The sequence below is a fragment of the Pelobates fuscus genome, chromosome 9 (assembly GCF_036172605.1).
Source record: "Pelobates fuscus isolate aPelFus1 chromosome 9, aPelFus1.pri, whole genome shotgun sequence".
NCBI lineage: Eukaryota > Metazoa > Chordata > Amphibia > Anura > Pelobatidae > Pelobates > Pelobates fuscus.
This window is the reverse complement of record NC_086325.1, coordinates 12,438,689-12,453,280: the sequence shown is the minus strand read 5'-3', so window position 1 is coordinate 12,453,280 and position 14,592 is coordinate 12,438,689. Positions and strand designations below refer to the sequence as shown.

Below are 14,592 nucleotides of genomic sequence, written 5' to 3'. Positions count from 1 at the left end.
TCTGCACGACACCACTAGCCTCAGTGCCTCTCTGCACGACACCACTAGCCTCAGTGCCTCTCTGCACGACACCACTAGCCTCAGTGCCTCTCTGCACGACACCACTAGCCTCAGTGCCTCTCTGCACGACACCACTAGCCTCAGTGCCTCTCTGCACGACACCACTAGCCTCAGTGCCTCTCTGCACGACACCACTAGCCTCAGTGCCTCTCTGCACGACACCACTAGCCTCAGTGCCTCTCTGCACGACACCACTAGCCTCAGTGCCTCTCTGCACGACACCACTAGCCTCAGTGCCTCTCTGCACGACACCACTAGCCTCAGTGCCTCTCTGCACGACACCACTAGCCTCAGTGCCTCTCTGCACGACACCACTAGCCTCAGTGCCTCTCTGCACGACACCACTAGCCTCAGTGCCTCTCTGCACGACACCACTAGCCTCAGTGCCTCTCTGCACGACACCACTAGCCTCAGTGCCTCTCTGCACGACACCACTAGCCTCAGTGCCTCTCTCCACGACACCACTACACTCTGAAAGTGCAGAAAATGAATTATGTAGAGCAACAGACTGTGCAATATGCCTTTTATCCACAACTCCAAGTCTACCAGATCCTACAGTAATCCATCTGCCATTCCTAGTATGTCTCTGCGGCAGTGGCTTTGCAGCAGTTCCAGCCTGAGTTTGTTTACCAGATAATTTACAAATCTCAGACTTCAAAAATACAATCTCCTGCCGCAAAATAGAGAACTGTCTACAGATTAGACAACAACCAAACCTCCAAAAAGTGGAACGTGAAACAAATGCAAAGCAACTATTACACTGAACTAAGTCTGCCATTCCAATGAGGTGAATAATTTAAATCAAACAAACTTTAACTTTTTATTTATCCTCCTGAATACCACAGATTACCTCCAGTTTCTCTCCAGAATATCTCCAACCACACACACACTTAGAAGCAACACTTAGATGAAGCAACCAAGCTCTATTGTATAATGTATAATAAACACAGGTTACTGGCTATGGAGGATAATGTATAATAAACACAGGTTACTGGCTATGGGAGGGATAATGTATAATAAACATAGGTTACTGGCTATGGGAGGATAATGTATAATAAACACAGGTTACTGGCTATGGGAGGATAATGTATAATAAACACAGGTTACTGGCTATGGGAGGATAATGTATAATAAACACAGGTTACTGGCTATGGGGGGATAATGTATAATAAACACAGGTTACTGGCTATGGGGGGGATAATGTATAATAAGCACAGGTTATTGGCTTTGGGAGGGATAATGTATAATAAACACAGGTTACTGGCTATGGGAGGATAATGTATAATAAACACAGGTTACTGGCTATGGGAGGATAATGTATAATAGACACAGGTTACTGGCTATGGGGGGGATAATGTATAATAAACACAGGTTACTGGCTATGGGGAGGATAAGGTATAATAAACACAGGTTACTGGCTATGGGGGATAATGTATAATAAACACAGGTTACTGGCTATGGGGGGATAATGTATAATAAACACAGGTTACTGGCTATGGGGGGATAATGTATAATAAACACAGGTTACTGGCTATGGGGGGATAATGTATAATAAACACAGGTTACTGGCTATGGGGGGATAATGTATAATAAACACAGGTTACTGGCTATGGGGGGATAATGTATAATAAACACAGGTTACTGGCTATGGGGGATAATGTATAATAAACACAGGTTACTGGCTATGGAGGATAATGTATAATAAACACAAAAAAAATACAAAAGAAAAAAGAAAAAAAGAATGCAGCTTCAGAATTAATCTAAATTGTATGCTGTCTAGGAGGTGGGAGGGTCTGGGAGGGAGGGTCTGCTGCTGATTGGCTGGAATGTGTCTGCTGACTGTGAGGTACAGGGTCAAAGTTTACTTAATGATGACGAATAGGGGGCGGACCGAACATTGCATATGTTCGCCGTCTGTGGCGAACGCGAACAAGCTATGTTCGCCAGGAACTATTCGCCGGCGAACCGTTCGGGACATCACTACCGTACACATAATAAACGCACAGTTTCTCTGCCTTTTAATATTCCACATGTGCTACACTTTGATATCGATCTTTGCACTAGTTATGCAGTAAATTCTGCTTTTTCTCAGCAATACATTATGTATGTTGCAGGATCTGAGTTTGATCCCTTTGGGATACTTTCCCAAGCATCGACCAATATAATTTGCTCCCTGACATTTGGACAACGATTTGAATATGATGATGAAGAATTGAAGTTATTGATTAGTACAATGCATGAAACATTCTATCTTCTAAGTGCTATATCTGGCAAGGTAAGCAATCAGTCCGATTAGCCTGAACTGAATATTCTAAGCAGCAGATAATCCATTATTTTTAAATACATTATTCAGGTAACATTTAAATAAAACACATCACTTTGTAGGTATCTTATAGTCCCCAAAAGATATTGGTTTTCACACCAACATTTTCACAGCACAGAGATGCACTGATAGGTTTGTAAGTGGGTGTTCTTATGGAACAAAACATGTACCTTCAATAATATAAACCCACCCAGTATAACTATCTGTAACCTAACCTTCACAGTGCAACTAACGTGTGTGGGAGCCTGGTGTGTCCCTTTAATAATATAAACCCACCCAGTATAACTAACTGTAACCTAACCTGCACAGTGCAACTAACGTGTGTGGGACCCTGGAGTGTCCCTTTAATAATATAAACCCACCCAGTATAACTAACTGTAACCTAACCTGCACAGTGCAACTAACGTGTGTGGGAGCTTGGAGAAACCCTTTAATAATATAAACCCACCCCGTATAACTGTAACCTAACCTTCACAGTGCAACTAACGTGTGTGGGAGCCTGGAGTGTCCCTTTAATAATATAAACCCACCCAGTATAACTAACTGTAACCTAACCTGCACAGTGCAACTAACGTGTGTGGGAGCCTGGAGTGTCCCTTTAATAATATAAACCCACCCAGTATAACTAACTGTAACCTAACCTGCACAGTGCAACTAACGTGTGTGGGAGCCTGGAGTGTCCCTTTAATAATATAAACCCACCCAGTATAACTAACTGTAACCTAACCTACACAGTGCAACTAACATGTGTGGGATCCTGAAGTGTCCCTTTAATAATATAAATCCACCCAGTATAACTAACTGTAACCTAACCTACACAGTGCACCTAACGTGTGTGGGAGCCTGGAGTGTCCCTTTAATAATATAAACCCACCCAGTATAACTGTAACCTAACCTACACAGTGCACCTAACGTGTGTGGGAGCCTGGAGTGTCCCTTTAATAATATAAACCCACCCAGTATAACTAACTGTAACCTAACCTACACAGTGCATCTAACGTGTGTGGGAGCCTGGAGTGTCCCTTTAATAATATAAACCCACCCAGTATAACTAACTGTAACCTAACCTACACAGTGCACCTAACGTGTGGGAGCCTGGAGTGTCCCTTTAATAATATAAACCCACCCAGTATAACTAACTGTAACCTAACCTACACAGTGCATCTAATGTGTGTGAGAGCCTGGAATGTCCCTTTAATAATATAAACCCACCCAGTATAACTAACTGTAACCTAACCTACACAGTGCACCTAACGTGTGTGGGAGTCTGGAGTGTCCCTTTAATAATATAAACCCACCCAGTATAACTAACTGTAACCTAACCTACACACTGCACCTAACGTGTGTGGGAGCCTGGAGTGTCCCTTTAATAATATAAACCCACCCAGTATAACTGTAACCTAACCTACATAGTGCATCTAACGTGTGTGGGAGCCTTGAGTGTCCCTTTAATAATATAAACCCACCCAGTATAACTGTAACCTAACCTACACAGTGCACCTAACGTGTGTGGGAGCCTGGAGTGTCCCTTTAATAATATAAACCCACCCAGTATAACTAACTGTAACCTAACCTGCACAGTGCAACTAACGTGTGTGGGAGCCTGGAGTGTCCCTTTAATAATATAAACCCACCCAGTATAACTAACTGTAACCTAACCTACACAGTGCAACTAACATGTGTGGGATCCTGAAGTGTCCCTTTAATAATATAAACCCACCCAGTATAACTAACTGTAACCTAACCTACACAGTGCACCTAATGTGTGTGGGAGCCTGGAGTGTCCCTTTAATAATATAAACCCACCCAGTATAACTAACTGTAACCTAACCTACACAGTGCACCTAACGTGTGGGAGCCTGGAGTGTCCCTTTAATAATATAAATCCACCCAGTATAACTAACTGTAACCTATCCTACACAGTGCACCTAACGTGTGTGGGAGCCTGGAGTGTCCCTTTAATAATATAAACCCACCCAGTATAACTGTAACCTAACCTACACAGTGCACCTAACGTGTGTGGGAGCCTGGAGTGTCCCTTTAATAATATAAACCCACCCAGTATAACTAACTGTAACCTAACTTACACAGTGCATCTAACGTGTGTGGGAGCCTGGAGTGTCCCTTTAATAATATAAACCCACCCAGTATAACTAACTGTAACCTAACCTACACAGTGCATCTAACGTGTGTGGGAGCCTGGAGTGTCCCTTTAATAATATAAACCCACCCAGTATAACTAACTGTAACCTAACCAACACAGTGCATCTAACTTGTGTGGGAGCCTGGAGTGTCCCTTTAATAATATAAACCCACCCAGTATAACTAACTGTAACCTAACCTACACAGTGCATCTAAAGTGTGTGGGAGCCTGGAGTGTCCCTTTAATAATATAAACCCACCCAGTATAACTGTAACCTAACCTACACAGTGCACCTAACGTGTGTGGGAGCCTGGAGTGTCCCTTTAATAATATAAACCCACCCAGTATAACTAACTGTAACCTAACCTACACAGTGCATCTAACGTGTGTGGGAGCCTGGAGTGTCCCTTTAATAATATAAACCCACCCAGTATAACTAACTGTAACCTAACCTACACAGTGCATCTAACGTGTGTGGGAGCCTGGAGTGTCCCTTTAATAATATAAACCCACCCAGTATAACTAACTGTAACCTAACCTACACAGTGCACCTAACGTGTGTGGGAGCCTGGAGTGTCCCTTTATTAATATAAACCCACCCAGTATAACTAACTGTAACCTAACCTACACAGTGCATCTAACGTGTGCTGGAGCCTGGAGTGTCCCTTTAATAATATTAACCCACCCAGTATAACTAACTGTAACCTAACCTACACAGTGCACCTAACGTGTGTGGGAGCCTGGAGTGTCCCTTTAATAATATAAACCCACGCAGTATAACTAACTGTAACCTAACCTACACAGTGCATCTAATGTGTGTGGGAGCCTGGAGTGTCCCTTTAATAATATAAACCCACCCAGTATAACTAACTGTAACCTAACCTACACAGTGCATCTAACGTGTGTGGGAGCCTGGAGTGTCCCTTTAATAATATAAACCCACGCAGTATAACTGTAACCTAACCTACACAGTGCACCTAACGTGTGTGGGAGCCTGGAGTGTTCCTTTAATAATATAAACCCACCCAGTATAACTAACTGTATCCTAACCTACACAGTGCATCTAACGTGTGTGGGAGCCTGGAGTGTTCCTTAATGATATAAACCCACCCAGTATAACTAACTATAACCTAACCTACACAGTGCACCTAACGTGTGTGGGAGCCTGGAGTGTCCCTTTAATAATATAAACCCACCCAGTATAACTAACTGTAACCTAACCTACACAGTGCACCTAACGTGTGTGGGAGCCTGGAGTGTCCCTTTATTAATATAAACCCACCCAGTATAACTAACTGTAACCTAACCTACACAGTGCACCTAACGTGTGTGGGAGCCTGGAGTGTCCCTTTATTAATATAAACCCACCCAGTATAACTAACTGTAACCTAACCTACACAGTGCACCTAACGTGTGGGAGCCTGGAGTGTCCTTTTAATAATATAAATCCACCCAGTATAACTAACTGTAACCTATCCTACACAGTGCACCTAACGTGTGTGGGAGCCTGGAGTGTCCCTTTAATAATATAAACCCACCCAGTATAACTGTAACCTAACCTACACAGTGCACCTAACGTGTGTGGGAGCCTGGAGTGTCCCTTTAATAATATAAACCCACCCAGTATAACTAACTGTAACCTAACTTACACAGTGCATCTAACGTGTGTGGGAGCCTGGAGTGTCCCTTTAATAATATAAACCCACCCAGTATAACTAACTGTAACCTAACCTACACAGTGCATCTAACGTGTGTGGGAGCCTGGAGTGTCCCTTTAATAATATAAACCCACCCAGTATAACTAACTGTAACCTAACCAACACAGTGCATCTAACTTGTGTGGGAGCCTGGAGTGTCCCTTTAATAATATAAACCCACCCAGTATAACTAACTGTAACCTAACCTACACAGTGCATCTAAAGTGTGTGGGAGCCTGGAGTGTCCCTTTAATAATATAAACCCACCCAGTATAACTGTAACCTAACCTACACAGTGCACCTAACGTGTGTGGGAGCCTGGAGTGTCCCTTTAATAATATAAACCCACCCAGTATAACTAACTGTAATCTAACCTACACAGTGCATCTAACGTGTGTGGGAGCCTGGAGTGTCCCTTTAATAATATAAACCCACCCAGTATAACTAACTGTAACCTAACCTACACAGTGCATCTAACGTGTGTGGGAGCCTGGAGTGTCCCTTTAATAATATAAACCCACCCAGTATAACTAACTGTAACCTAACCTACACAGTGCATCTAACGTGTGTGGGAGCCTGGAGTGTCCCTTTAATAATATAAACCCACCCAGTATAACTAACTGTAACCTAACCTACACAGTGCATCTAACGTGTGTGGGAGCCTGGAGTGTCCCTTTAATAATATAAACCCACCCAGTATAACTGTAACCTAACCTACACAGTGCACCTAACGTGTGTGGGAGCCTGGAGTGTCCCTTTAATAATATAAACCCACCCAGTATAACTAACTGTAACCTAACCTACACAGTGCATCTAACGTGTGTGGGAGCCTGGAGTGTTCCTTTAATAATATAAACCCACCCAGTATAACTAACTGTATCCTAACCTACACAGTGCATCTAACGTGTGTGGGAGCCTGGAGTGTTCCTTAATGATATAAACCCACCCAGTATAACTAACTATAACCTAACCTACACAGTGCACCTAACGTGTGTGGGAGCCTGGAGTGTCCCTTTAATAATATAAACCCACCCAGTATAACTAACTGTAACCTAACCTACACAGTGCACCTAACGTGTGTGGGAGCCTGGAGTGTCCCTTTATTAATATAAACCCACCCAGTATAACTAACTGTAACCTAACCTACACAGTGCATCTAACGTGTGCTGGAGCCTGGAGTGTCCCTTTAATAATATTAACCCACCCAGTATAACTAACTGTAACCTAACCTACACAGTGCACCTAACGTGTGTGGGAGCCTGGAGTGTCCCTTTAATAATATAAACCCACGCAGTATAACTAACTGTAACCTAACCTACACAGTGCATCTAATGTGTGTGGGAGCCTGGAGTGTCCCTTTAATAATATAAACCCACCCAGTATAACTAACTGTAACCTAACCTACACAGTGCATATAACGTGTGTGGGAGCCTGGAGTGTCCCATTAATAATATAAACCCACCCAGTATAACTGTAACCTAACCTACACAGTGCATGTAACGTGTGTGGGAGCCTGGAGTGTCCCTTTATTAATATAATATACAAAAAAAAACAAATAAATCTATACAACTCCAAAAAAGTAGGAGTATAGATTAAAATGGGGTAGCATACAAATATGGAGGAAATACAACCTGTATATTACCCCGAAAGAAAGGGGAGATAAGCACAGATCATCAGTGACTCTTGTAAGTTCTCTACCTCCAGGATCGAGTCACATATTTCTCTGCATACTTCACTATTGTGTGATTTTTTAAATTTTCTAGATTTACCAGAGATCATCCCCTGTAATGTACAGGTTGTATTTCCTCCATATTTGTATGCTACCCCATTTTAATCTATACTCCTACTTTTTTGGAGTTGTATAGATTTATTTGTTTTTTTGTATATTGTATTGGTGTATGTGAGGTACACTTTGGCTTTTTGGGGGTACTATACAGTACATTTTTTGGCCTTTATTAATATAAACCCACCCAGCTAACTTGTGGGTGCGCTGCACAATAAGTTGGAAGAATAGGTAGACCATCAAAGGTGTGTTTCCTTGAACATTCTAATAACATTAGAAGACGTTTACATACACATTCAGTCACTTGTCATTGCAATCAATGTCCATCATTTGACCCACATAGGTTATCTTTCACTGTCATCGAACAAGAAGGGAGGGTTTTTGGATAGATAAACTCCAAACCATGCAACCTAAGGGCTTGAATGTTGATTTCGACTTGGTGTGCTTCTTATAATTTTTCGATTTTTTACTTATTTATTTTTTATTTTTTATTTTTTATTTATGTGCAACGATTTTATTTTTTATATATGTTTTATTACCTAAATTCCAATTTTTTTTTGTCTTCTATATTATGATGGATTAAATTACTTAAAAAGGTTTTTTTCTTGACCAAATTGTATACTGGATTCACATTATTACATTCCTGGAGTTTCCCACTTTATACTAATTTCTCTGAATAAAATTGTAAGGTGATTGAAGTTCATGAAATTAATTGTAACTTCCTACTTCCAGAGAAGAACTCTGTATGTAGGTGTTAACTGGAGTGAAGAAGATTAGAATGTATTTTCTCTTGATTGAGGCGCTACACACCAGATCCTAGTTGTGGTCAGATATTGTGACCACAACTAGGATCTGGTGTGTAGCGTCTCAATCAAGAGAATATACATTCTCTTGCTGATTTTATGGTGGGTTTAGGGGTGGCGCAGAGGTACACTATAGTGATAGGAATACAGTTTTGTATTTATAACACTATTGTGTCCCTGTAATAAATAACCCTGCAAGGGTATCAGCTGAGCATTCTCAACCTATCACTGCTCCAAATTGATGGTATGAATTTGGTATGTCTTAAGGTGGGTCGTAACTACTCCTTATCCCTACTGTCCCAGGAGGCCTAGCTTCAGGTTTCTACGGACCCTGATTATGTTTTTCTTTTTTTCTTACCAGTTTTGCTTTTCTATTGGTCGGTCAGTTAATAATTCAATAATCTGAATCATTCTGACATTTACCAGAGAGGAAATAAGGTTTTTGGATGTTTATATTCATGACAAGTTAACAGAGGCATCAATCCTGCCCCAATATCAGCAGCCCCGGACAGCAATTTTATTTCCACTTTGTTAATTCTACAGTGGTATCTGAGCTGAATATACACATACAAATTTAGAGAAACTAGTCTTTCCATTAAAATTAATCAATTTTGACATTACTCGTTGGAAAACATCCAGAGACATTTAGAAATTCCCTCTTAGTATATAAAATGTTCTGTTGAATCTGTGCTTTATATTTCTAGCTATCAAATGTAATTCCTGGAATAATGAAATATTTACCTGGTACGCATAAAAAAATCTTCAATCACATGGAAGATATTGTCTCCTTCGTAAGGAAGAGAGTTGAATTAAACCAGAAGACATTGGACGTCAACTGCCCTCGAGATTACATTGATGCTTTCCTTCTGAAGATACAAAAGGTAGAACATCGTAAGACCAAAAGCCTAAATCTGGACACATTTTCTCACAAACACACAGCAGACAACGTGAAGATTGTCTCATATTCCTTAACACATTCTGCTCCTGTGCGTCCAGCTCGTCTCGTCTTATTGCAAATCCATGTCAGTTAGTCTGCATATTGTACAGTGCTGCCGATTGTGTCGGTGCCTCAATAATATTAATAATATACAGAATCATTAAAACATGTGAAACATAGATTCTGATGGGCATTACTGATTACAAGGTTGGATTGTCTTTGTGTTGTTTGTACCCCACTAATTATTTTCACATTTTAGAAAGCTAGGGAAATTATTACATTACAGCTGTAAAAATAAAAATAAAAAATCAGAGCAAACAAAAAAAAGTGGATTTTTACATTATATAAACTACATATCCCAGGTGGAATGTTACCTCCAGTAAGGTCACTGAAAATAACAGAGGCGGTTTAATGGTGCTCAAGGTTCCAGGCTGTCTGCCAGATTGGGGCACCCTCTGGAAGCCATGGGTTTCCTTTGTGAGTGTGAGTAGTGGCTGATTGTTGTGTATAGTTGTATGGGGGGGCAGGGGGGGGGGGGGCGGGAGTGCTGAGTGTGACTTTGTTATACGTTTACACCCCTCCTGCTTATCTTTTCCTGCTTGCCGAGTGGAGAGCAATCCCTGGTGGTCTGGTGGGGGAAGTATTGTGGTCTGTACCAATTTAATAAGCTCCTTTGTGGTCTGGCACACAGTAAATGACTCAAAGCACAGTCATTGAAAAGTGCCGGTGAATCACGAGGGATCTTTTAAAGTGGTTTCCCCCTGATAGTGGACCAGACACAACACTCCCTCAATGAAGTGAAATGGTTTAGAGCCAAGCAATGAGATATTTTGATCTCCCTGCCAGTTCAAAGAGGAACCCCTTACAGCCAAATTTGGAAATCCGGGTGCAGACATGAGCCCACTAGGCCTCTTTCCCAGCCTGGACCCAAGGAGTCTGCCTAATGGATAACCTGGCTTTGAAAACTAAGCATGTTGAGAGGCATTCCCTCACAATGGTGTATGTAACCTAAATATTAATCTTCTAACTTAACAAAGTCTTTATAAATGTATCTAGGAACGGAATCCCAACACAGAATTCAACATGGACAACTTGATCTGTAGCACTCTCCAGATCTTCTTCGCTGGGATGGAAACCACCAGTACAACATTGACCTATGGGTTTCTGCTTATTCTCAAATATCCTGATATCCAAGGTATTGCTTCTGCTAAAAGCTATCATCCTGGGAATATGTAGATATCATATAAGCTCTTCAGAGAAAATATTTTCATCATTTACATAAATATCAAAGGAATTAAAATTGCACATTTAAAAAACAAAAATTCCATTAAAAAATAAACAAATGTAATTTAGACGTATTTCCTGAACTGTAATTTGTGTTTTAATTTTCTATATTTCTTTATCTTATTCCTATGTGCTTGCTGTCACTCCTTGACTGGATTAAACTGGGCAGCCAGTGATAGGCTGATAGCATCAGTTCACACTCTTAGTCAATCATCAGCTCCCAAAGCTTGTCAGCTACTTTCATCCCTGCTCAACACAGTGGCCGGGCAGAGAATGGACTGGACAGCAGAGATACGTGCATCAGGGAAACACCTTAAGTGTTAAACTGTTTGAAAACCATTTAACACCTTAAGATAAGACTTTGCCCAGGAGCTCCAGAGGTCAAAGCAACGTCATTGAGATTTAGTTGTCTTGAGGGAAGAGTCCCTTGTGCAAATTCTATTATTTGTAATTAAATTATTCATTGATCCATGGAACTACTGTTGTGACAGAATTATCTCAGATTTATGTATTTTAATATTTGCCCTTTAAGAACTTAAAGCTATTTTTTTTAACAGAAAAAGTCCATGAGGAGATTGATCGCGTAATAGGCAGAGATCGCTGTCCTACATACCAGGACAAGGCAATGATGCCTTATACAGAGGCAGTGATCCATGAGTTCCTCAGATACAATGACCTAGTACCATTTAGCATGCCGCGTAGGATGACAGAGGACACAGAATTTTATGGTTACAATATTCCTAAGGTTTGTACAGGAGGTGCATCAGGCACCCTTCATTCCATGCACAAAATACTCGTGACAGAATCTTTTTTGTATTCATTTTTTTGTTTTTCCTTATTTTCAGGGAACCGATGTTTACCTTTTCTTGAGCTCTGCTCACAAAGATCCAGATTTCTTTCCAAACCCAGAATCTTTCAATCCTGAGAACTTTCTAGATGAAGATGGACGGTTTAAGAAGAGTGAGGCATTTCTGGTGTTTGCTGCTGGTGAGTTTTAACGGGAGTACAATGTATCATCTCTCATTTTCATGCAATAATATTTACTAGTGCTGACTTACTCAGCTTAGAAGCAGCTCGATATAGGGAATTGAGGGGAAATATTCAGAATGGGGCTGTCGATGTGGGGTACATGGTGGCATGTAACTGGTGACCCAGCATTAGGAACCTGGAACAGTGGGCTGTGGCAAACAGGAATAGGGGGACATTTGGAACTAGTAAAAGCAGCAGCCACAGGGATTACAGGGGTGCTTGTGCCATGTGGAGAGGGGGGGGGGGGGGGGGAGCTGGAAGAATTCACCACTACAGCATGACTATCACAGGGGAAGAGAAAGTCTGACACTCAGACAGACAAATGGGGCCAATAAGGCTGGGCATGGCTTAGGAAAACAAGCAGGATTTAAGAAATTAAGCATGTCAGAATAATTTTTTACTCCAATGCCCAAAATACCTGATCTGCGTAATTATTTCTGGCTTGATTTTCACAGAGACTTAAGGGAGGAGAGAGAGTTGTGAGGGGATATAGAGAACAATTAAAGGAAAGAAGAACACCATAACAAGATTCCAGAGACCATTTTTTTTCTAACACACAGTTAAACTGATTTTTCAGATCAAATAGTAGCTCAGATTTCCATATCAATAAATTAGTCCTCTCCCAAGTAATCTATTTTGAAATGCAGATTTTTAAAAAAAACAAACAAACATTTTTTAAAATCTTATTGCAGTGGGTTCTGAATGGCATGTGTATATTCATTAGACTCCATGCAAAGCCAACATTACATTGGTTACAGTAGCAATTACAAATTTGTCATTGGTCTTCCATTGATCAAAGGCCTAATTTTGACTTGGTACCCAGAGTGTTGTCAGTCTTTCCCTGGCACTAGGTAAATACATCAAGTAAATGGGTGCTAACAATCTGTATGTGATATTTCCTGTTACCCCGTATGAGTTTACGTTCTTTGCCGCACTGTATGAACACCTGGCCTTCAGATGATATATATTGTGGAACACTTAGCTCTACTTTCTGAAACTGGGATGGGGCTTCCTGTCCTTGAGTAGGAGCTGGTCACTATTGACATTCAGTCACCACCTGATGTCCGCTGGTGGGGAATAGAGGGGACCAGTGGGAAGGGGCCATTTTCGCTCATTTTTGCAATTCGAATTCCCCATATGTTACCAAATGACTTTCCCTCATTCAATAAGGGGCTGTTTGGACTTTAGTAAATTGATCCTTTAAATAAATGTATTGTGTAACACTGTCGTCTGCTCCCTGATACTCGGATGGCTACTGATAAAGACATGCCTCTTCTACTTCTTTAGGTAAAAGAAATTGTCTTGGGGAGAGTTTGGCTCACATGGAAATGTTCTTAATTTTCACATCCATCCTGCAAAACTTCACTCTGACGTCTCCTCTATCGCTCGATGCCATCGATATTGACCCTATAACGACCGTACTGGGGAACTTTCCCAAACCCTACATGCTATATGCTGAGCCTCGTTAAAATTACCTGTCACATTTTAGGGGGAAAAAGACTCATACTGTTCTCTCACAGTTTGTTCGACCTAATTCATGATACTTATTTAGCAAATGTTCTCAGAATGTTGTTGATGTTAGATTCACCTTTAAATCTAACTTTAGTAATTAGCATGTTAGTATCTCTCCTTATATGTACTCATAATAAAACAATGTAAGGCAGGGTGAGAACAATACGTGTCCTCTGGATTAATGCAGCAATGGGCTTCTTAAAGTAAGATTTAGAGATATAAAGCTTTCTGATACATTAAGATTAATGTGTATAGCATGTGTTGGTCTCTTATCAGAGTAAATGTATAAATACAGATTGTGTACTGTGTCAGTGTTACTGTAGGTGTGTGAATGAATATCGTATAATGTGTGTGGGGAAGTCTTGTATTTAGTCACTGTATGAATGTATATACATTGAGTATTTCATTTCAACAAGACTTGTGCATGGCTGAAAATGTGGTTCGGCAAATCAATTGTGTAAATAAATAAATGAATTAAATAACATTTTTAGTAGTCCAAAATTATTTTATTTTGGTGATGATCATTAGGTAAATAAATGATGTGATTTATAGGAAAACTGTGCTCTATAAAATAAAAATATTAACTGTATCTTATTCTTGGCCGGACGAGCCATCTTTACAGTCCATAGCATCTCCAGGGTCAGAAGCAGCATTAAAGCATGGGGTATACCGCTGTACCATTGAAGGTGCTATAATTACACTAGTAAATCTTTTTATTACGGCATATTTTCTATCCATGATGCCAAATGTTCATTGTTTTGTCAAGTATCCAAATAGCACAGATGATAGTGGATACTTGTATAGTTCTGGTGCATTATCTTGGTATAGATGGCGTATGGCGCTCGGCAAACATTGTTACTGGGTCTGATGGAGACGCAGAAGGGAGATATAGAAGAATACAGAGTGCCTATGCTGGCCAATCCAAGCAATGTTTTATTCACACACCATGATCACTAGTAATATTTCATAAAACTGTTTAATATATAAATTATATTCTGCCTGCGCCTTCTGTCTCCCTTGT

At 40.7% G+C, this 14,592-nt stretch overlaps 1 protein-coding gene across 1 annotated transcript in view; it reads left to right on the top strand.

Moving 5' to 3' along the window:
- Positions 1-13,528, top strand: part of LOC134573445 (cytochrome P450 2B1-like) — a 45,534-nt gene extending 32,006 nt beyond the window's left edge. The window contains exons 5-10 of the mRNA XM_063433210.1: positions 2,175-2,335; positions 9,514-9,690; positions 10,803-10,941; positions 11,588-11,775; positions 11,876-12,017; positions 13,347-13,528. Coding sequence (XP_063289280.1) covers positions 2,175-2,335; positions 9,514-9,690; positions 10,803-10,941; positions 11,588-11,775; positions 11,876-12,017; positions 13,347-13,528 — 989 coding nt within the window. The remainder of the gene's footprint in view (positions 1-2,174; positions 2,336-9,513; positions 9,691-10,802; positions 10,942-11,587; positions 11,776-11,875; positions 12,018-13,346) is intronic.
- The last annotated feature ends 1,064 nt before the right edge of the window (positions 13,529-14,592 follow it).